This window comes from Cryptomeria japonica, chromosome 8, assembly GCF_030272615.1.
Source record: "Cryptomeria japonica chromosome 8, Sugi_1.0, whole genome shotgun sequence".
In the NCBI taxonomy this organism is placed as follows: Eukaryota; Viridiplantae; Streptophyta; class Pinopsida; order Cupressales; family Cupressaceae; genus Cryptomeria; species Cryptomeria japonica.
In genome coordinates this window covers 286,249,877-286,273,654 of record NC_081412.1, presented here as the reverse complement: position 1 = coordinate 286,273,654, position 23,778 = coordinate 286,249,877, and the positions used below count along the sequence as shown (strand labels likewise).

Genomic DNA, 23,778 nt, shown 5'->3' with positions numbered 1-23,778 from the left:
GGACTTACCAAAACTCCGCCCAAGGTGCTGCTGAGTGAATGGCCTTGAAACTCTGCCCTATCCTACCATGTTGGTGGCCAACCCTTCAAAGTCCGCCATGTTTTGGAAGAGGCCATGATGGCCAACACTCTAAAGTCCGCCATGTGTGTAGGGTGCCCAAGGGGTGAAGTCCAAAGTCCGCCCTATGTTGGAGACCCATCAAAACTCCGCCCTAGGAAGTAGATGCTAAGTATGATGTTGAAGAGCCTTCTCAAACCCCGCCATGGAGAGGTAAGGAAAGTCCGTCCAAGTTTGAGGAGGATGAAGGTAAGCCTCCAAAAGTCCGCCTACACATAAAAGTCACACAGAATCAACGAAAATACAAAGTGATGTCATGAAAATCCTTCAAGATTTTGAACTTAAATCCAAAATAGAAAGTTTTCAAAAGGAGAATATTGGAAGATTGATAAGGATTTCGAACTTAAATCCAAAATGGAAAGTTTTTTTTAAAGAGAATATTGGAAGATTAATAAATATTTCGAACTTATAGCCAAATTGGAAACATTTGGAAGATATTTTCTTTGAATTTAGAAACATGACAACACTTTCCAAAAGAATGAAGTTAAAATTGGAAACATGATTTGGAAGATTTTAAGGGTTTCTGATTGAGGATTTAACTTTATTTACAAATACTTCGTTGTAAACTTCATTTCTACACCAAGAAGTTCGAAAATATTAAGGAGAGCATAGTAAAATACTTTTAGTTTGGAGTTCATTTGGAGAAAGTTTTGGATATTGCTAGAAGATGGATAAACTTTTTTGACAAAAGTTTCACAGATTTTTGGAGAAAGACAACTAGTATAAGGATGAATTATTGAATCTCTCCTGAATTTTTGAGTATTTTTGAAGATGAAATTAAATTCATGATGCAGATTTATGTATTTTCTGAGTTTTTCCAGAGTTTGAGAAATGATTTTTAGTAAATTTGTTCGAATTTCTAAGGGAGGAAAATCATTTTTTTGGCTAAGTATAAGAAAATTTCGGAGTTATAACACTTGGTGTTGATTCACGATCACAACCACCCTTGAAGACTGAAGGGTTTTGAGGATGAAATTTCAGTTTTTATGGCTAAGTATGAAAATGAAGTGAAATTTTCCAAACACTTAGCCGTTCGCAGCCTCGGTTTTCTTTAATCCAAGATTTCTAACTTATTTTCCTTTGGTTTTACAGGTCGCAAGAGGAAATAGAAGCGGGATCATCATAGAGATCGCAGTTGGAGTTCACAGGCAAGGTTCATCCGGGTGTGAAGATATGGCTAAGTATGGGAAATGTTGAAGGCATGTCAGGGTATCGAGAAGGACATGATCACAGCGAATGCCTGAACAGCTTGATCGCATCATTTCATATTTGCAAGGGGTTACCCAGAGCTTTTTAACCCTCCTCCCACGCAACATAAATTGGCAATTGAAGGCAAGATCATCACAGAAAACACAAATGGAGTTTCGAGCCAATTTCAAAATTGAAAACGGGACCACGAGCAAGGTTCGTCCGAGTATAGAGAGGGCCAAAATTTGGCTAAGTATGAGAAAAACTTCACGAGGGGATATGTTGTCCAAATTCGAGGCACTTGAAAGAATCGCAAGGCATCAAGAAAGAAAAGTTCTCAGACTTGGTGAAAATATGGAAAAGTTAGATAAACTTCCAACTTCTTGAAGAATTTCATCTCCTGAAGGAATTGAAAAAAGACAAGCTCCCAAGCATAATCAAATGGCGACAAGAAGGAATCAAATTTCCATACTTAGACGATTTCTTGACACAAATTGGAGAATTCAAGAAAGACATCCAACACGTTGAGGTGGCGCCTCGTCATTTTCCAACCAATCAGATCGCTCCAAGTCAGCATGTCTAGGTTCAATGAACCTGACTTATCTAGAAGCTTCTAGAAGGGCACACTTCACAATGCAACAACCTTATATTTTCATTTTTAGCAAGAAAGACAAGTGTCCCAAATGTAATTTGTCGAGGGTAGTTAGTTCTGGGAAACCCTAATTAGGGTTTATAGCCTTCAATCTGGGCCCTTGATCACTGTTTGATCTCGATCGTTCGTTTATTTTTGAAAACTATATAAGGCTACCTCTTCATTTGGAGAGTGTGAGGTTTTCAATGTATTGTTGCTTAAGGTCATTTCCAGATAATATATTGCATGTGCGCTACTTTGTAATCTCTATTATTTGAATGATTTGCATGGTTTCAATTGCCTCAACACTTAGTTAGGATTAATTTAGATTTGCTTTCATTGTTGTTAATTTGAATGAAGGATTTGATAAGTATCAATTGACGGTGTATCTCCGCTCATACTTTTGGCAAATGGATGATTTCCATTCTACCGTGCAAAGTTAGTCTGAGCCCATTTGCTGTGCATCCCAACATCTCGATCATAAGCACAACCCATTGAAGATTGCATCGGCCTTGTGTAGTTGTCCCTAGTGTGGCAAAGCAAGGTTTGGTTTCTCGAGAGCACCCAGTCGATATTGTCTCCAGAGTTCGTAGGATTAGATTAGCCTTCCTAAATCCTATCCCTTTTTGCCTTTCGTTTGAAAGTCTAAATCCCAGAAAATTCCCCCCAAAAAGAAGAGCCTAAAATTGCTAAATCCATCTAAGTCCAGCAGTTCAAGATACTTGTCAAACATAAGTCCCCCCTGAAATTTTAGCATAGACTACCCAAGAAGCTATTCCACGAAAGTCGCTTGTTCGCACATATAGACCTTGGAATCAGTAGTGATTTTTCACGAGAGGATAGAATACCTTCGGGTATCCTATCCTAATGTTTGGTAGATGATAAAACAGACACCAACAGTTCCAAAGGCTGTCCAAACAATCCTGCAAGCAATTTGCGTAGCCACGCTGATTCTCTAGTTGCTATAGCAGCTGCAACATATTCAGCTTTTGCTGTACTTTGGGCCAGACATGATTGCTTCCTGTTGCGCTAGGAAATCATAGCTGAACCTAAGCTAAAACAACAAGCGGAAGTGTTCTTCCTGTTAGGTACACATCCTGCCCAATCTGAATCAGAATAACCTTGCAATTTCAAACATTCACAAGAAGTATATTTCAGGCCATATCTCACTGTACCACGCACATATCTCAATATATGTTTTGCTGCAACAAAATGAGTCTGTCTAGGTTCACATATAAACTGATTGAGAGTGTTAACAACATAACATATATCAGGCCTTGTGTTGACTAAATACATCAAAGATCCAATCAATTGCCTATCAAAAATCCAATCAATTGCCTATACATAGTAGGATCAACTAAATCTGAACTAGCTGCATCCTCATGTAACTTTTTCAGATTTGCTTCCATGGGAGTTGCCATAGACTTGCAATCTAACATACCAAATCTTTTCAAAAGGTCAATGGCATATTTCCCTTGACTCAATATGACTTCATTTGATCTTTGCCACACTTCTAAACCAAGAAAGTAATGCATCAAACCAAGATCTTTCATCTCGAATTCAAAAGCTAACTCTTTCTTACATCTAGCAATGAGATCATCCTCCCCAGTAAGAAATAAATCATCAACATATAGAACTAAAATTTAGGCTTTATCATCAATTACCTTGAAGTAGATATTTGGATCTGCATCATTTTTGAGAAAATCCAAGCTCAACGAATAATGATCAATTCTTTCATACCATGCACGCTGAGCTTGCTTAAGGCCATACAAAGCCTTTTTCAATCTGCATACAAGTGATTCTTTCTCATGAATCACAAAACCATCTGTCTGCTCAATAAAAACTTCTTCTTCAATTACACCATTCAAGAATGCCGTCTTTACATCCATCTGATGTAATTTCCACCCTTTAATAGCTGCAATAGCAATAATAGTTCTGATAGAAGTGTAACGAGCTACAGGTGCAAAGGTCTCCTCATAGTCTATACATTCCTTTTGAGAAAAACCTCTAGCTATGAATCTAGCTTTATATTTTTCAACACTTCCATCAGCTGCATGTTTAATTTTGAACAGCCACAACAGGTTTATTTTTGGGCCTAGGAACTATGTCCCACACATTATTCTTGATTATGGATTGGTACTCCTCCATCATAGCATCCTTCCATACTTGCTGTTTTGTAGCCTCCTCAAAACTTGAAGGCTCAGATGCTATAATTTGACTCATCAAAGCAACATATTCTGCAAACTTATGAGGTCTTTTACTTTCCCTGAAAGTGCCTCTTGGGGCTGCATATTTTTCAGCCTCTTGCATAGTATACCTGGCCCACAAAGGTCTCTTCTTATCAGTTGAAGCATTACTTGGACTAGCAGTAGTATCTATAGGATCAACAGGATCAACAATATCTTCTAACTCTGTAGTCTCTCTCTAAATCTCTGAAGGGGAATCTGGGACAGCCATACCCATATCTTGTGAAGGCACAAAATCTTCTCTATCAATTTCCATATTAGATTCTTTAGACCTTTTGCAAGCTACTTCTTCTTCAAAAGAGACATCTCTGCTGCTTTCAATTTGCTTTTGACCTGGAATGTAAATTCTGTATGCTTTTGATGATTCACTATAACCAACAAAAATGCCTTTCTTCCCTGAAGGTTCTAACTTAGTTCTCTTATCTTTTGGAACATGAATATACACTGGACATCCAAAAATTCTGAGATGACTAATATCTGGTTTAGAACTTGTGAAAGCTTCTTCAGGTCTTATATTATCTAGAATTTGATGTGGACTACGATTCTGAACATGAACAACTGTCCTGCAAGCTTCTACCCAAAGAAATATTTGAAGACCTTGATCGTGGATCATGGCCTTCGCTGCCTCAACAATAGACCTATTATTTCTTTCAGCAATTCCATTTTGTTGAGGATTATATGGGACATAGAACTCCCTCTTAATCCCAGCTTAAATACAATTTTTTTGAAACAAACTAGAAGTATATTCCCCCCCATTGTCAGATCTTAAAACCTTGATCCTCTTATCAGACAAATTTTCAACAAGAGCTTTAAATTCTTTAAATCTGGATAATACTTCATCAGACTCTTTAGATTTTAGAAAATAGATCCATGACTTACGAGAGAAGTCATCAATGAAAGTAACATAATACCAAAAGCCACTTAAAGAAGCAACTGACATAGGACCACACAAATCAGAATGAATCAGCTCTAGGACATCTTTTGCTCTACTTTCACTACTATGAAATGGATGTTTAATGTTCTTACCTAGAGCACATCCTTTGTAGACGCCCTCATGATCTTGATTTAGCTTTGGAAGACCGACTACCACCTTCTCCATGGAAGACAAGGTTCTGAAATTTAGATGAGCAAATCTTTTGTGCCACAGTTCACTTGTACTTATTGAATCATGTGCAAAAACTTGAATAGGATGAGCTGAAAGTCTATAAAGGCTGTCATGGTGTACACCAATCTCACGAGCTGTTTTAATGCTTGTGTTCTTCTTCCATGAAAGGACTTTTTCGTCAGCAAATGTACAATAACCTTTATCTTCCAATGCTGAAATGGGAATCAGATTCCTCTTAATTCCAGGAACAAACAATACATCACTCAAGTGAAGAGGAACACCTGAATCTAAGTGAAATGAAGTGGAACCAGCACCCTTAACATAATAGGAAGCATCATCACCAATGATAACTTGTAAGTGAGAGTCTTTTCCTTTTAGATTAGAGAGGTGCTCACGATAACCTGTAATATGGCGGGAGGCTCCACTATAAATAAGACATGTATCACTGTCAATAGAAATGTTACTGGAGAGAGCAGAAATAAATAAGTATCCTTCTGAATTTTCACTAGACTCTTTATGAGGAGAAACATTTTCAACATTTGTTGCAGCAGCTTGATGCTTGGGTCTCGAAGGACATTCTCTAGCGAAGTGACCAAACTTGTCACATCTGAAGCATTGTACCCTAGAGAGATCCTTTCTTTTCTTAGATTCAGGACCTGAATCATAATTCCTATCTCTGTTCCTTTTGAAGTTTCCTTTCCTTCCTTTTCTTTTAGATGTATGAGTAGCAGGAACATGATCTTCTTCATGATGAGATTTACATCGAATTCCTCTTGCCTCGAATCTGCATTCCTCTTGAATGCAATCAGTTCTCAATCGATCAAACTTGGGTAATTCATTTCTTCCACTAATACCTTGAATGAAAGATTCCCAAGAGTGAGGAAGGCCATTCATGGCTAGCATAACCAGGTCTTTATCCTCAATAGAATCTCCAATAGCATTGAGCTGATCCTTCGATTCTGTAATCTTCATAAAGAAAGAAACAATAGATTCACCTCTAGCCATTTTTATATGAAGGAGTTGACGTCTCAATGCTAGGGCTCTACTAGTATTGTTGAATTCATACAAACTTTGAAGACACTTGAACATCTTTTTGGCTGAATCCAACTTGGATATAACAGGTACCGGATTATCCTTAACATAATCAATTAGTATCTTTCTTGCCACGAAGTTATTCTTTCTCCATTGTGCTTTCTCAGAATCATCAAAAGGTTCATCTACAACAGGGTTCACGTAGTTGAGAAGATTATTCTCTTCAAGCACAATGAGGACCCTGAACTTCCATGAAGTATAATTAGTTGCACCATCCAATCTGTCTTTTCAACTTTGAGTCTATTCACCATTGTTGAAACTTGAAATACACAAGCTAAGATAAAGAAAAGAATATTTCAAAACTAAACAATCTGGTTCTGGATCTTTTCTTTAGACCTGCTCTGATACCATGTTAAAATTAGAACCAGAAAGCTAAAACTCAGATGACAGTAACTAGGAAAACTTTTGAGAACAAAATACACAACTATTTATCCTCGGAAAACCCTCCACCTGAGGGTGAAAAACCCAGCCACACCAAAAATATTTTATTGAATGCTCAAATTGAGTACAAAACTCTCACACTTAACAGTCAGTCATCTAACAATGGTTGATTATACTTAAAATGGAAGAAGACTATCAAAATATTGCTTACAAATAAAGTTGAAGAAGATGATAAGAGATCAAGTCTTCACACACAGATGATCACAGGTAAACATAAATAATTATATCAGAATGACTAAAGATGATGCAAGATTGCAGCAGCAAAGTCCTGAGCTTTTCACTGATAATCTTCAAAATATATCAGAATATCGATCACCTTAAGCTTCACATCCCTTGGCATATATATAACACTTGACACAACCCGATATAACTCTCTCGAAAAAAGACGGAAGGTCGAACACCAAAAGAAGATGCCAATTACACAACTGACATACACAAAGAGCCAATGAACTTCAACGGATGAAATTCACGATGGAATAAATGCTGCCAGCACATACACAAGACGGAGACGGTAATATTTCCATCTAATCGCCGAACAAGAAATAAGGAACAGCAAAACAGAAAGACAACCATCGGAGAAATAAATATATCTCTATTCTCCTGAAGCGACAACATCAACAAGGGTATATTTGTAGGGAGAGGAGTTGGGGCAGCCCACTTGACCTATATATTGTAAGGGAACCCCTCTCTACTGGTATTAGCCTATAGATCATCCTATCTCTATCTACCAGTCTACAACTTGCTAGTAGAGATATGGATAGGGGCCACGTGACCATTCTTTGCTCACTTGATGTTTGAGCTTCCATGGATTAGGCATGCAGTGTAAAAATGTTTCTCTTTGAGTTGGAGAGTGTCTCAATCTTTTGCCTTGGGTGAATTTAAATATCACTCTTTAATTTTATTTAGCACGAGTGTGATTGCAAAGATTGTAAATAGCAAATATATATTATTCATGTTTAGTTAGTTTTTGTTTTGCAATGAGCTTCCCCTTCTAATTTGAAGAGCACTTGTATTGCGCATCTGTTCCATTTTGTGCCGCATTGAAAGGTTGGAAACAAAATGCTAACTAGAATTACAAAAAGGTCTTAAAACATATTTTTTATAAAGGGCTTTCAAGCCCCTAACTTTCCAGCTACACATCTTAAGCTCATTTGAGATTTGAATATTGTGGGGGCTTTTATCCTTTGTACAATCTCTAAAAGCAGCTTGTAGACTGTTGTTGTCTTCTTTCTTATTTTTCACCTCTGTAGTGGCTCTAACATACCCATCGTTATCTTTCTTCCATGCCCATTTGACACAGTGTTCCATTCAACTGCTTATCATATCATATCTTTCAACCCACAAGGTTTTTGATATGCATTTAGTTCAGTCCAAGTTGGGGGAAAGGGAGGAATTGTTATCAGGTACTAACAAAACACTATCAATCACAATATTAATTTTGAGTGTAATATCTAATTTCATGCCTAGGATTTAACACACCCCTACTAGAAAAAATATACATTTAACGATTTTAAAATTAAGAAAAAGCCACAGATTGATCCTCACCCAATTAATACCCATACATCATAATGTTAATACGCACAAACAATGAAAGGACAAGCATAATTCAGATCAAATCAAAGAAAAGGCACTAAGCGAGCTAAATAATGGAGAAGCACAAAAAAGCAAATAGTACCAATCAGATTCAGCAGGAGAAAGTGCAGCTTCAAGAGCAACATTGGAGGATGACTGTTTGTCTTCCTCACTAAGCTTTAGAGCACCACCTTCACTTCTCAATGTATCCACTTGTAGATAAAATCGATTTTGACTATTAGGAATCAAGTCATTTAGTTTTTAGAATCTTATGTGTTTTTGGCATTCTAGTGAACTGGTTTGAAACAGTACTACTTCCTGGTGGTTCAATTTCACATTAATTTGGTGTATAACTTGTAGTATGAAATCTTTTTAATCTAGTGCATGGCTATACTGATATACTGTTCTTTGATGAATACAGGTCAGATTCCAGGAATGTCACAGCCCATGCCTGGCATGTTCCCTAACATTTTTCCTTTTGGGGGTACACAGGTGTGTAGTCTGAAAGCTGTTACATGTAACTTGAAATGCTGAAATGGCAGTTATATTAAAAAGTCACATTGTATCGTAGTATTGTTTTCTAATGGCAAGGTATGAATCTTCTCTTCGTGGCAGTTTGGAACTCTTCCTGTGATGCCAGGACAAGCAATGACACAACAGGTATCTATCTTTCCCTACAAACTTGTCAAGGCAATAATGCTTTAGAAAATATTAAATGTAAATGCATATGTGGGAGCTCTTAAAGTTCTTAGGGATAAAAAGCAAATGAAAGAGAGGAAGGGAAGGAGGGAGTGTTCAATATTATGGAAAATGATAATTTATACTGCATTTCATTGAGTTGCTAGAGATCATCCAAAATGGATGAGGTAGTCAGGTTGGCTTGTAAGTCATTTGATTCATTTGTATATTCCATGTAGAGGATTAAATCATCCACAAAAAAGTCAAAAGAATGAGACAAAAGCATGACTAAGAACATGAATGTCATTCAGTTTGGTTAGTGAGAGAGTTTTGTATGTTTAAACCGATGCAGGCAAAGATATTGTCTGAGAACTGCATAGTTTCAAAGCCAGCTAGACCTGGTTCAAATCTAGATGATCCAAGTTTTTGGAGCTATTAGATATGTCTGACTCAGTCTGGATTTATCAATTCCTAAGAAAAAAATTGACCGGTTTTGCTGAAACTCACAGATCTTTCCAAAGAGAGATTGAATTGGCGAGAAGCAAGTAATTAGCATCATCCAAAAACCATTTAAATTCAAAATATTTCACAAATCTCTATTGCATCAACCTGTTGTAAAAGGACAATCAATTTTGGCTTGATGCAAAATGGGATTCTTGTGTTTGAGGTTTCCATGATAGGATTGTGCTGCCTGCCTGCGGTATATAAGGCATGTGGTATTATTTTTTATATACTATAACATGAACAAAAACATTATTTGCTCAGATAGATAAGGGTAGCAATATGAATCAAGAGAAACAATTTCTCTAACAATGCATGCATCATATGCCAACAGAAAGAGAGATTGCCGCACTTAAGCACATGCTGTTTACTCTATTTGATGTCAACTATGTTGCCAGCTTGACCGTCCTTCACTCACCAATCCATTTCTCTATCATGATAAGTGGAAAGAAGCCGGTATGCTAATCTTGTTCCATTCAAACAAAAAGAAAAGGAAAGGAGTTATCTATGAAATTGTTTGTAGAACAAAACATGGATCCATGCACTAACGTTTCGCTTTATAGTTAATTGTGTGCATTACTCCTTTCCTACTGTTTGGGGATAAAAGAAGATGGTTGTGGCAGTTCCCCAATCTTTTAAAACTTAGGTTGGGTATGGGTGTAGCCTTGTAAAAATATATAAAATATAAGATAGCTATAATATCAAAAAATATGCTAAGGTAAAAAGAGTTAGTTGCTTTCGTGTTTTATGTTTGTGTAGTTAAGGTTTTGATTTTAGGGTGAGAATAGTTTTTTTTCTCTTTTTCTGATTTTTCACTAAGGAATTTTTCTTGTATTCATGGGGCCTCAGATCTGGCCTGGGCATGGGAGATTTTGCCAGGTATGTGCAGAGTTTGTCTTAGCCACACCTGTGCCATATCTGGGCAAGATATTTTTTTGGCTGCATGTTTGGGGTGTGGCCATACATGGACTGTACTGGAACTAGGACCTCGTGCAGGTCTGGTGGGGGTATGCGCCTATAAACAGATGAATCTGGTCAGTATCAAAGGATGTCAATGAATAATTTATAAAAATACAAGAACATCATATTACATGCAACGCAAAATGGCAACCTGGCATTCATACATGTGCAATTAAAACTTAGAAGTTAAAGAGTAACAAGCAAGGTTTATCCATGGATTTGGAAATTTTATAAACTAATTGAATAGAAGCTCAGCAATTTACATGTTGGAAAAATCCAGCTTGAAATGCTATTTAAGGAAGAGAATTGTAGGAGGCATGTTCTTATATCAACCATGGGCTTATTACTGTACAATGAGCTGCTAATACACTGACATCATGTCATGCACTAATTTTGCTTTAAATTTTATTTGTTGTTGGTGTTGATCACATAGTTATTCTGCTAGCATGTGAAATAGCTTTGGAGCTTACATCTCAGTGTCACTCAAACTATCTCCGTGAGCTACAGTGAAGAAACTTTGACACTTAAACCTAACGATTTAGATCTGTGAGCTACAGTGAAGAAACTTCGATACTTAAACCAAATGATATAGATCTGTGAGAAAATTTGTATTGACGTGCATGTGTATAGAGGTGTCCAGTGTATTCTATCAACTTGAAAATACAAACACATAAGGAGCTCTACAATTTTAATTGAACATAATTTTACGGTTACCCCTTAATTCTAGTAGACATCTAACACTGACCATTTTTTTTTGAATTGTAACATTGACTCTTATATTATTTTTTATGTTTTTTTTAACTTATTTCTGCTGGAAACTCTCTTAAATGCAAGTTGGTGGCTCCAATGATAAGGGCAAAAATGCTTGTCATTCAAAAGGAATTTATGGACACCTACATAATGATGATTGGTCTTTCCTGAGCTGAGATTAGAATGAAAGTTATGCTACCTAGGGTGTCACATAAATACTACCAGTGTTGACAGCTTAATGCGTTGTCTTAAAGTCGTGTTGATGTGTTTTTCATTCACATGCGAACATAGAATAAAATATCCAAAAGTATCTTATCCTCTCTTGAATAAAATCTCTCAAATGCTGAAGATTAGCTTAAGGATCACTTGAGAAGACTCCAAGGTTCATGAATGTAGGGTCACTATGTGTGGATAAGCTCTATTGGTCGTTGTGATTGCTGTTCATCAAGGGGCATTTTACTTAAGGAGAGATTTCATGGAGTACTTTGCGAATGATATGGAGTGAAGTTTCTTCCTAATGATACTGGATGATTGTCAAAAAATTTAGCAAAAGATAAGGGTTTAGAGAGGTTCTAAGATATCCTAAGAATGGATGGATGAAGAATGACACAAGTGAAACTCTACTAGTTTTAGCATCGCCATACAAGAACAACTTCACTAGAACTAGTGCAATCTTCTAAGGATATTTAGGAATTTCCAAATCATCGCTAAACATAGACACCATTACTTGAATGCATATCAATGATTGAGCAACAATTGAACTTAAGCGCTATCAATAATTCCAGTTGACCACGGAGGGCACTCTTACAATCAAAAAGAGGCTAGTGTTATGGATTACGAGTTTCACAATTCATCAAATGCAACATTCCATCTTTCAATCTAAATACTTAAACGAAAATCAAAGATTGACTTGAGAAGATAAGGAAACATGCAATAGGCTTCAAAGATTGAATAGAAACACCATAACTTCAATGTTTTATTAATCCAATGGCCAAACAACAACAATTCTTCTAGTCCTCTTATCACTCTTGACTTCTAATCAAAATCTCTCTCTCTGTTCACTATTCTAGCACTATTATTCTATTATTACTCTATTAACCTTTACAAATGAAATGAGTGGAGTTTATATAGGACTCCCAAATACAATGAAGGACCGAGATCGAATGGAGATCAAGGGCCAAGATTTTGCCACCTAAACCCTAATTAGGGTTTGATACGAATGAAACCCTATCTAGATAAACATCATCATGGAAACAACCAATGAGAAAATAGCATGTGCCAACACGGAAATCAAGGAAGCATCCTCTAATAGGAAAACGAAATGCCAAGTGGGATCATAACAAACTATCTTCTAGAATCTGGTTCCCTTTCTCACGTTCCTTTTTGGCATATTCAATGAATTTGGTCACCATACCATCTATCTCTGTCATCAGGATCTCAGGCAAAGACTTCAGCTGCTCCTCCATGTGCATGACTTCTTCGAAAGCTTTGACGATGGCATTATCCCATTCAGGTTCGAGTTCTTCAGTTTTGCTTGCTAAAACCATGAAGTCAAGCATGTCATTCAACTGTTCCCTGGTGATCATTCCATCGGTCCCATGGAAAATGACTCTTATCCTTTCCTCTCTAGCTTCTATGATCGTTCCTGGATCAATCTTTCTCTCTAAAACAATCTGTGCTACTTCCACTATCTTATCATGAATTCGGTGCATATCATCATGAACTTGACGACATCTGTTTCCAATCTCCTCAAAGATGATCTTCTTCGTGCGAAGTAGGCTGCTCCATTGCAGAAAGCTAGGTGTAGATCCCTCCTTTGTTATCTTCTCTCTTGACTTCTTGGGATGTTTTCCTTATTACTTGAAGCACTAGAATGATGACATCTCTAGCATGAGCAAATGTTTCAAAGGCTTCTATGAGGACATGAGTTCTCGCAAGGACCTTTATAACTGTATCGAGTGTCTTCATTATGCCTTTTATGAACTTGCTAACTCTAGTATATGAATTCTCTATCCATGTATCTATCAACTGTGCCGAATTCCTCATCTTCTCCATATGATCAACTGATTCTGGAGGAAGCAAGGGTGGTAGTGTAACTGCTGGACTCTGATGTCTCAATGGCTGCTGAAATTGCTAAACATAGTTCCTCCACGCACTTATCTCCTTTTCTAATCTTCTATTCTTTTCTATTTCAGCTCTCAACATGTCATTAATTGCCTTCAATGAATCAGTTGCATCACCTATAGCTTGCTCGGAAGTGAGTGGATCCAAATCAATAGTCTCCATGTCATACTCATCTGCTGTGATCTATTCTTCATACTTCTCAACCCTTGGAGTATCTATTTGCAACTTCCTTGATCCCGAATCATCTCTAATCACCTTTGACATCTTCGTAGCTTTCCTCCTCTTGGTGACCTCTCGAGTTTGGCTTAGAAGACATTGCTATATCATATGTTTGCTCTTCCTCAACTACTATCGCTTCTTGAGATAGTCTTTCTTTTAGCCATTTTGGAATAGAAGATCTTCCTTCTTAAATTTGTGCTTCTGCATGTATTTGCTCATCTCTAGGTGGTGAGGTAGTCTCATCATTATCTTCTTCTTCGCCTCCTTCGATCTCTTGAATGAGATGGGTGAGATTTTCTTGTTCTTTTGATAACTTCTCCTTTCCTTTATCATTGTGGACTGTAGAATCCGTTGATTCATTGGCTCCTTGACTCAACTCCCTTTCTACCCTTTGTTCTTCATGTCTAGAGGAAGGATGACTTGGATTCGATTTATGTTTCTTCCTTGAGGGTTCCTTTTCACCACGATCTTCCTTTCTCTTCGATCCTTTTGAATGAGATGGTTGAGGTGCACTTCCACTTGCGCTTGCTTCATCTTCATCATCTGCTCTTTCTTCTAAGTGGAATGTCGGTGCTATATTCTGCTCTTTCAACTTCTGGTGCTGTATGTCTATCCATATGCAGGTGTATCCCAAAACTAGTTTCATTAACTTCTTCAAGTCATCAACCTCCATATCGGCCCATTTGAATTTGATCTCTTTGTCTTCTTTGGCGTAGGCTGCTTGGAGATATTTGCCACTATCTTGAACTTGATTGACAACATGAAACAACTTGCATTTCCTGATGAAATCGAGAGATAGCCTAGAATACATCTTCTTTTTCACTTCCACATCATTTTGAATGTTCATCCAATAATCCTCAAGATGCCACTGGTGTCTATACTTCTTTCCCAAAACTTCTTTTACTTTACCGTATGGATCGAAGCGATCTCTAGTTGTGAATGGCTTGAGTGTATGGAATGCTAATTCTTTCTTGGCATCTTCTGCTGCATGAGTGGAGGGGCATACTTCAATAGAATCTCCAAGCGTGATAGGGAAGGAAACACCGGTTCCATGCTTATGCCTATATGCCTTGACATATGCCAATAACTGTCTCACCACCTCGAGTAGCACCACTCTATTCGTTGGGTAGTGCGGCACCATGTAGGGAGGAACAAGACATCCTTGAACTCTGATATAAGTGAACTTCGGGAACTGGATGAACCATGCACCATGTTGTTCTACCAATGCTTGTGCTTTTGGAGAGAGTCTTCGCTGCAATCCACCTCGAAGTGTTCTCGTGATATGCATAGTGAATGCATCATTCACCCTCCTATAGTGCTGTTTTGGTGGATGCTTAAGCTGTGGATAACAATCATATACCTTAATCTCTCCAGGTCTCCTTCCAACTACGCCCGTGTACATCAATCTTGGATACTCATAATTTCTCGCTATGGAGTATATGACATAGGAGCTCATACAGAATGTTGTGGTGTACATCAGCCTCCTCAACTATAGATTAGTACTGTTGCTGATCAGTCTTGCGCAATCGATTGCGTGCTTGCCGTGAGTAACAGTCTCAATGGAGTAGAACATCCAGTCCTTGAAATATGAAGCCTCGGGTGCACCAACCAATCGATGGAGTAAGGTGATGAAGTCTCTGAATTCATCATTGAAGTCTATCCTATGCTGTCTATTTGGTCATCTGCTTCTACCACCTCTGCTCTTCTTCAACCAAAATTTGTCAATGATCTTCGCACAAGCATCTGGATCATCATCATAGGTGGACTTAGCTCGTTCCATGCCTATGTAGACCATGTCTTTGGACTCGGGTAGATGAAATGTTTCGCTGATTGCTGTCTCTGAGAGATATGCAAGCACTGTTCCATCCTTCGCCACAATCCTTTTTGAGGTAGAGTCATAATGTTGAGCACATTCCACAATCAGCTCTTAACATTGCACCGCGGGAGGAAAGTCAGCTGCATTTATGATCCCACTTTCAATCATCTTATTGGCTGTAGCAGTAGGTTCGCTTGTGTATGATGGCTGCCAGAACTTCTTGGTGTTGAACTTCCCGAGATTGATATCTCCTACTTTGCTTCAATGCGAAGTGATCTCGCTTTCGAATGCACCACTCCTTGAGTCTTCCTTAATGATCGCTTGACGGGAGAGGGTCTTTTTTGGTTTAGGAGCTGCCATCTTTCACCTATGAGAGATATGCAAGTTAGAGTAGTAGTGAAATATTGATGTACTAAAGCCTATTTACTCAAGTATGAAATTAATCTTGCATCTAAATAAATATGAGATGAATTGCTAAATAAGACTGATTTGCTTCCTCAGATGAATTAGGGAGGTCTAATTCGCCTTAACAACATCACTATCAGACTTAAATCAGGCCTGTCCCTGATTTTATATCAGTCTAAATGATGCATTTACCTCCAATTTCTGATATTTAACTTCAAAATCTAATCAATGATAAGAATGTTGATGCTCAAGGGTTCGCTGTCTTTCAAATTCTCCTTAATTTCTTGCTATTGAAGGATGAAATTCACCCTCTAATCTGCTAAATTTCTTTTTTGTGAGGATGAAATCACTGCTGAAGTTCACTCATATCATTGAATTGGTGAAGTTTATTTTAAATTAATTCAAGGTAAACATTTTCAAATTTTCTTCTTTCCCCAATCATGAATTTTGCTCATTCACCTTAATCCTTGAAGTTGAAATTCGCTTCTTGTAGCTCCTTACATGAATTTTTCTCATCTTCAACAAGAAGTTCGGCCTTGTATGAAATTCGCTCCATTTCTTTAACTCATGAAGTTCGCTCTAATCTTCCAAGTCATGAAGTTCGCTCCAAATCGTCAATTCATGAAGTTTGCGTGTGTTGTTGAGTTTGTAAAGTTCATTTCAAATTGAATCCATTCAAGGTAAGTGCTATCAAACATCCTTCGCTCCTCTACTTTCAATTTCGCTCATGTAGGCTTGAAGGTGAAGTTTGCTCACGTGTGCTCATTGATGAAGTTCGCTCCAAATTCTCATGTCATGAAGTTCACTCCAAATCATCAACTCATGAAGTTCGCTCCAAATGCTCAAGTCATGAAGTTCGCTCCAAATCATCAACTCATGAAGTTTGCTCCAATTGCTCAAGTCATGAAGTTCGCTCCAAATGCTCAACTCATGAAGTTCGCTCCAAATGCTCAAGTCATGAAGTTCGCTCCAAAATATTCAAGTCATGAAGTTCGCTCCAAATGCTCAAGTCATGAAGTTCGCTCCAAATGCTCAAGTCATGAAGTTCGCTCCAAATCCTCAAGTCATGAAGTTCGCTCTAAATCATCAACTCATGAAGTTCGCTCCAAATCTCCAACTTATGAAGTAAAACCTATTGAAGACTTGGAGATGAAGTAGATTATGAATGAGCTTGTCAATCTTTTCGTTGCACATGAATTCAATCCTTGGAATATCTCATTCAAATGCTCAAACTCATACTTACACATATTCTCAAACAAGGCACTCGAGGGAAATTTGCTCATCTACCTCTCAACATGAAGTTTGCTCCTCTATGCCTAAACATGAAGTTAAGGTTTTGGGGACTTGGAGAATGAGGTGAATTGAAATCGAATATTGTCTTCTTGTACATCACCTTGATTCATTTTCTCTCTTCAAACTTGCGAGATGAGATCTCTTGGAAACAACTTCGGCCGAGGTATTTAAAGTGAATTTTGCTTTTTATGAGAAGCAATTGGAGTTTTTACCTTGAACTCTTGGAGTGTCACTAACTAACAACTTCTTTAGATTCTTCAGCTGAGCTCCTGATTGACTCACATGACATCTAAACCTTATAAACATACTCATTTCATCTGTGAAAAGGGGAGAGACTAGACTAAGAGGCTAGGACTTGAAAAAAATGGGGGGTCCCCATCTTGATGGGGCGATGTGTGAAATGGTTACAACAAGTTGCAGTGGACATCTTTACTCTTGGAGTGTAGTTTGAAATCTTGACATCTTATCCTGCATTCTGTAAACTTTCCTATGAATCTGAAAACTCAGAGAAAGGAGCTTTGGTTTAACTGAAAAAGTTAAAACACAATTAAACATAGAGTTCATGGTTTAGTATGTGAAATTGTACAGGAAAAGAAGATTGGAGATATCTTCACATCTAAGATGGTTTTTCATGAAACTTACTCCACGTCTCCCAAGTTTTCTATAGCATCTCAAGACTCAGAAAACAAATACTGTGTAGGAGATCAGTCTGACAGCTCAATGAACTGTTTTAACAAGCTTTTTCATGAAATTTATTACTAGATAGCCATGTCTCCTAAGTTTTCTTTAGCACCTCAAAACTCAGAAAACAAGTAGTGTGTAGGAGATCTGTCCGACAGCTCAAAGGACTGTTTTAACAACCAGTGAAGGATGATGAGTAGAAAGAATAGCATGGAGAGATGTTACTGACATTGAATGATCAAAACAATTGAATGCTTGGATCAATCTAACTTGATCCCAAGAGAAATCAACAGTAGAAAGTTAAAAATACCCATGCTCGCAAACAACCACAAGAATTGAAACTTATCCAATACTACATTTCATGTGTAGATATTGGGGACAAGTGCACCGAACATGAGGAGAAGGATTTTCTTTTTGATCTATAAAATCAGCATTCGTGTAAGACAGACTTATGATGCCTCTGATATTATTCAGCACTCATTTGCTGCAAATGGCCTAAAGCATACACTAAGCACAAACTCGTTTAACAATGCATCATTGTTAGCAATTACAAGGAAAAGAGATGAGAGAAAAAGGCTTGCTCCTCATGGGAGAGCCACAGCAATATATAGATTTGGAAAACTACTATTACAACCACCATATTAATGGAAGTACAACAACCTCATTAATGAGCTGCAGCTACTACAACCACCTTATTTATTACATTCAAGTGTAGACACACTTTATTATGTATCATTATTCTAATACATATTCTGATAACTGAAGCAAGTGCAATGATGTCCTTTTATATTAGCCATATTCTAGTTACAAAATGTTTCAATTGTACATCTGTAAACATAAATTTACTAATAACAAGGCATTCTCTGAGATGCTCAATTCTTAACCAAGATTAACCTGAGGTCCGATTATCATTAGATTCTTGTCAATCATGTAGATTATCTGAGATGCATGATAACCACACCCCTGAGGTTATTTGAAGGATTAAGATCTATATTTGTGCATTGGTCATGAATATCTATAATATTTACAGATTAATTTGTACTAGAGTAGCTGTGTTGTTGGTTTTTCTGGCTTTTCTTTTAGTGTGATCAGTTTTGCAGGATGACGGCCATTGCTAGAGCAACTTGTGCAAGAGAAACCTGTGATTTGGTTCCTTTGCGAGAGACATCCACCAAATGGAATAGTTAAGTGAGAATTGTAGCCAATGAAACAGAGTTGATGCCTCAATATGATGAAGCTATATTTTTCAAGTTGGAAGATGTGGAAAACATTTTTCAAACAACAGGGAAGCTTTATCGGCTCGAAATGATTATGAAGGTACTCATGGGAAAGCTAGGAGTGTCGATGGAAGATCCTAGACTCCTAAAGCAAATAAGTAGCTGAGGAAAAAGCAGCCCAAGGCCCATAGGAGCATCCTGTAACAGCCTAACACCTCCAATCCCACTTTCATTCAAAGTGGAAGCAAAAATTGAGACCATGCGATACAAAGTTGAGTTAAATGCTGAGAAACCTGAATGGTTGGCCTAGCTTGAGGGGGTATTTCTGTTTACATGATATTAGGGAAGAATGCCAATTCTTTTCTTTCTCAATATTAAGATTGGCAAGTCTTGCACTTACTTGGTTTGAAGGCAATGTAGTTCTCTCCATGCTAGTTTTTGAAGTGGTTGGTGCATGGAGACTTGAGGGCAGTTGAGAGGTATGCATTTGTGTTAGTTACAATTCTTTCCATGCTGTAGTAAAGATTGGTTTTCTTCTATGCTCTACCAAGGAGCGGATAGTAAGGGACAAGAGGATGTGTTTCCATTATGGATTTTTGGGAGGCTATTTTTTAGGGGACAACAATAAAAGATATAGGAAATTAAAAAAATTGATGTGATTAGGAATTCATCATGTACATTATAGAGCCAAATTGAGATTTCACATGCGAATTGACATACAAACTAACAAAAATTCATTGCTTTCATTGTCAATGTGCATATGCAAAATGCTCAAAGGCTGCAAGTTTCAACTACAAAATGATAGAAAAAAATTAAAATCTTCTATTGCCCCTAATTAGCATTTATTAACATTGTATCAAAATTGAAGTGTTTGAGTCGTTGCCAGTATGAGTGATTGCCTCATCCAATGAAACCCCAAACTCCTCCCTTGCTTCATCAATTTGTGTGGCATCTTTAGCATCAACATCCCAATGTGTAGTTATAATTTGAAAATACTTAAAGAGTGTATTGATCTTGAAGTTGCAAGGCATTATGCATTGCCACCAACTTCTTTGCTTGTCGAGAGGTAAGCCTATTTTTTTTGATTGACGAAATGAAGTTGTATGTAGGCCAATTCCTCTATAGTAGAGGAATTGAGAATTTGTGAAAGGAGGCAAATAACAAGTATTTGAACTCTGGTGTACCCTTGCCATGACATGCCCACTACTCCACTGTCTAGTATTGGTTGGTGTGAGCTAATGCATGTCTTTTTCTCCTCGCCTTTGATTGTTTGAATGTTGGATTGCAAAGAATTGACAAAGATGATCCACTTTGTTTGAGGTGAAGCTTCTTTCTCATTGTAGTTGGTGTGCAAATGACTATTATTATGTTCCGAGAATATGGGCTATCCAACTTTGCATTAATTGTTTGTTGGTTTTGGGTAGTTATAAGCATTGGTTGGTTGACCATTGTGTTCCTCTTGGCAATCGTCGAGTCCTTTAAATAGATTTTGTATTGTCAAGGAAAGTAGTAGATCTAGTCAGATCTACTTTGATCCTTGGCTAACCTTTTTTGGTCTTATTTTGTAAAAAAATCATGTGCAAATAAAGACATGCTTTACTTCTATATTTGGTATGTATTGTCATCGCTATGATTATTTCATGTATTCATTTTATCAGATCGAGTAGTAAACACTCATAACTGTACATCTTTTGAAGGGCCTTTGTGAGCCTCTTTCCCACCTCTTCATCATTAGAGGGAGGCACTTTTCTAGGCCTAGTGCATGCTATTTGGGATTTAGAGAGTAGGCTTCCATATGAAGTAGAGTGCTCATGGTGTTCCATTGTTGCATCACAATGGGCCTTATGTGATCCTCATATAATCCCAAATCAAGATCCCTATTATGAATGACTTGCTTCATCTACCCAAGCATGTTCTCAAATGTCTCGTAAATCTCTGCAGGACTAGGAGAATTTGTATCAGCATATTTATAGAACATGTGAGATGAGGGAGCAGACAAAAATTATGAATTTCGAAAGGAACAAGACTCAAACGACAAAGAGTGAATACTATTAAATGAAAATAATTTACGAGTTAAAGAACTAATAAGTTGACAATTTAATAATAAAATTAGAAATTTCTTACCTCACTATGGACCATGAATCATCGTCAAGGATCTTTTGCTTCACACTTTTTCTTTCGATTGTGTTCACTCCATGCCATCTACCTTGCTCTACATTTACCATCACTAATAGTAAAGGCTTGTACACCTCAAGCATCCTCTTTAGCAAAATAACATAGCTAGCATATTTTGTTTTTATAGGCTTGAGGAATTCTTTCCCTAAGAAACCTCAAGAGGAGTAGGTGCGATGTGGTGGTTTTAAATGAACATGTATATACCTTTCATTTCTGCTACCATTCTCTTCACCCAATCTATCTGAGTAGGTGTGATGTGGTGGTTTTAAATGAACATCTATATACCTCTCATTTCTGCTACCATTCTCTTCACCCAATCTATCTTCCCTATGTCTTTAAATTCTTTGTCTAGGGCATGGACACAACATGGGATCCAAGAAATGTGCTTGTAAGTATTGTTCAAGATTGCTCGCTAATTTACATACATGTGCTGAATTGGTGACTGCATGTACAACATTTGAAGCCTCAACCTCCTTTATCTTGCCCTTCAAAATCTGAAATTGGAAGTGCTCATCCTTCTTTTTCTTTGAACAATCAATAGCTCTAAGACAATAAGAGCCAATTGCACATATGACAATGATGTTGATGAGTAGTTAAAGTCCAATATTTGTCCACTTATCCAAGATAACTGATCAGCTTGTCCTCATCCAAGATTGCCTTATGTGCTCCATCACCAAACTCATCTTAGACTACTCTCTCAAGGGTGGCATGTGCATAGTGTACATTCTCGGGGAGGGAGGGGCGGGGGGCTGGTGGTAGTGGGGAGGGAATGTGAGGGTCCAACAAGAATTGAATCTTTCAACATTTTTTTAAAGTGAGGAGAATGTTCTACATGAAATGGGAAGGCGTGGCTAAAGAGGAATTTGACATCCAAAAATGCTACCACTTCTCATGATTGCATATTGAACATCCCTACATCATTAGTAGCCGTTTTCTTTTCCATGGTAGAATCCTCTCCTACTTGACTCTCAACATCCACAGTTTGGGTAAGCAATTACATACTAGATTGCATAGTCTCTATTGGCATTCCTTTATTTTTTGCTTCACCCTCCATGAACAACCTAGACACCTTGGTCTTCTTAGCCAGGGTTATTTTTTCATATCCTTTTATCCCTTTGCCACTTATGCACAAAAGATCAGGTTAACCTCTTGTTTAGGTGCACCTGTAATCTTTTTTACACAAATGATATAACCAAATTCTACTCCCTCTAATTTTTTTGTCTCTTACTCTGCCTAATGCAGATTGTAAAAAGAGCTTCACATAGGATTGAATGCACCCTTTAGTTCCTGCAACATTCTCAGTTCTAGAAGAAACCTAGTATATCTATGTTGCATTTTTGTGATAAAAGTTGTTGGAAAATAATAGATAGTCAGAAGGAGTTTTGGACAGCTTAACATTTTACAGAAGACAGCTTTGACTTGTACTTGTCAATGTACTATAAGTCTATATGCATGTCTTTGTTAACTTAGTTATTTATCTCTTGTTGCATACTATGTGACATACTGATTCATATCTAGTAAATGGGTACTATAAAATTAAGTTTGTGATGTCTTTTTAGAGCCAAGTATAGTAGCTCTGCAGCCCTATCTTGTTTGATCATTTTGCAATTCACATTTATCCTGCATAATTTGATATGCAACAAAATTACACATCCATATATAGTAAATCTGATTTTACACATCCATTATAAGCAATGTGATATTTTCTTACGAGTGGCTAATTACACAGTGCATTTGATTGTATTATGTACTTACTATAAATTCAAAGCTTCTCAACAGTTTACATGTGCATTTTTAATAATGTTATTGAAGTTCTGGTATATTATTGCTAGCTTTTGGTGTTCATATTTGAATTTATTTTATAGTCTGGAAATCATCTTTTTTTGTAGGCCACTCGACATGCACGGAGGGTGTATGTTGGTAGCCTTCCTCCTATGGCCAATGAACAGGTAAAATATTGCATTTTTAATATAATTTTTTATCAATATTGAAGCATTTTTTGTCAAAAAAGAAATGTTTTGGGTTTTTATCTTAATAGATAACAAAATTACTGATTTGATGAATGAAGATACTTGAGAGATTTTTTGGTTTTGATCTGAGCATCCCTTGAATCAGTGACTCATGGAAACCAGCTTAATATAACTGGACCTTTAGAACTTTAATATTTCTCTGTTTGGGTTGGGGGCTACATTTAGGACCTGTCTGGGTTTGAAGTCTTACTGTTGTTTGGGTCATAACTTGACCACAACTTCAAAATGACAGAGAAATTTGAAATCAATTTATGTATTATGGTATTCACTGGGTTTTAATTTTCACTGTGATTTGAGTGATGACCACAACTTGAAAATGACTTAGAAAATTGTGAAATCAATCTATGTATTCTGGTATTCAGTTATACTTTGTTGTCCATTTTTTTCTAATCATTAGAATTTCTTTTTTCTCTTCTTTTTATTCTTTTGTGCAGAAGCACAGAGCCTGGTGCTAATCACTGCCAGCAGCATGAGTTCATACTCCTGCTTGTGGGTTGGCAGTAGCTCAACCCCAGGTGGCTGCTGTTGGTGAATTTC

General features: G+C 37.3%; 1 protein-coding gene across 4 annotated transcripts in view; it reads left to right on the top strand.

Annotated features, from left to right (window-relative positions):
- Positions 1-23,778, top strand: part of LOC131035880 (splicing factor U2af large subunit B) — a 140,137-nt gene that overhangs the window by 76,279 nt on the left and 40,080 nt on the right. For all 4 annotated transcript variants that reach the window (XM_057967632.2, XM_057967634.2, XM_057967633.2 and 1 more), the window contains 3 exons: positions 8,814-8,884; positions 9,008-9,052; positions 23,101-23,160. In XM_057967632.2, the coding sequence (XP_057823615.2) occupies positions 8,814-8,884; positions 9,008-9,052; positions 23,101-23,160 (176 nt within the window). The remainder of the gene's footprint in view (positions 1-8,813; positions 8,885-9,007; positions 9,053-23,100; positions 23,161-23,778) is intronic.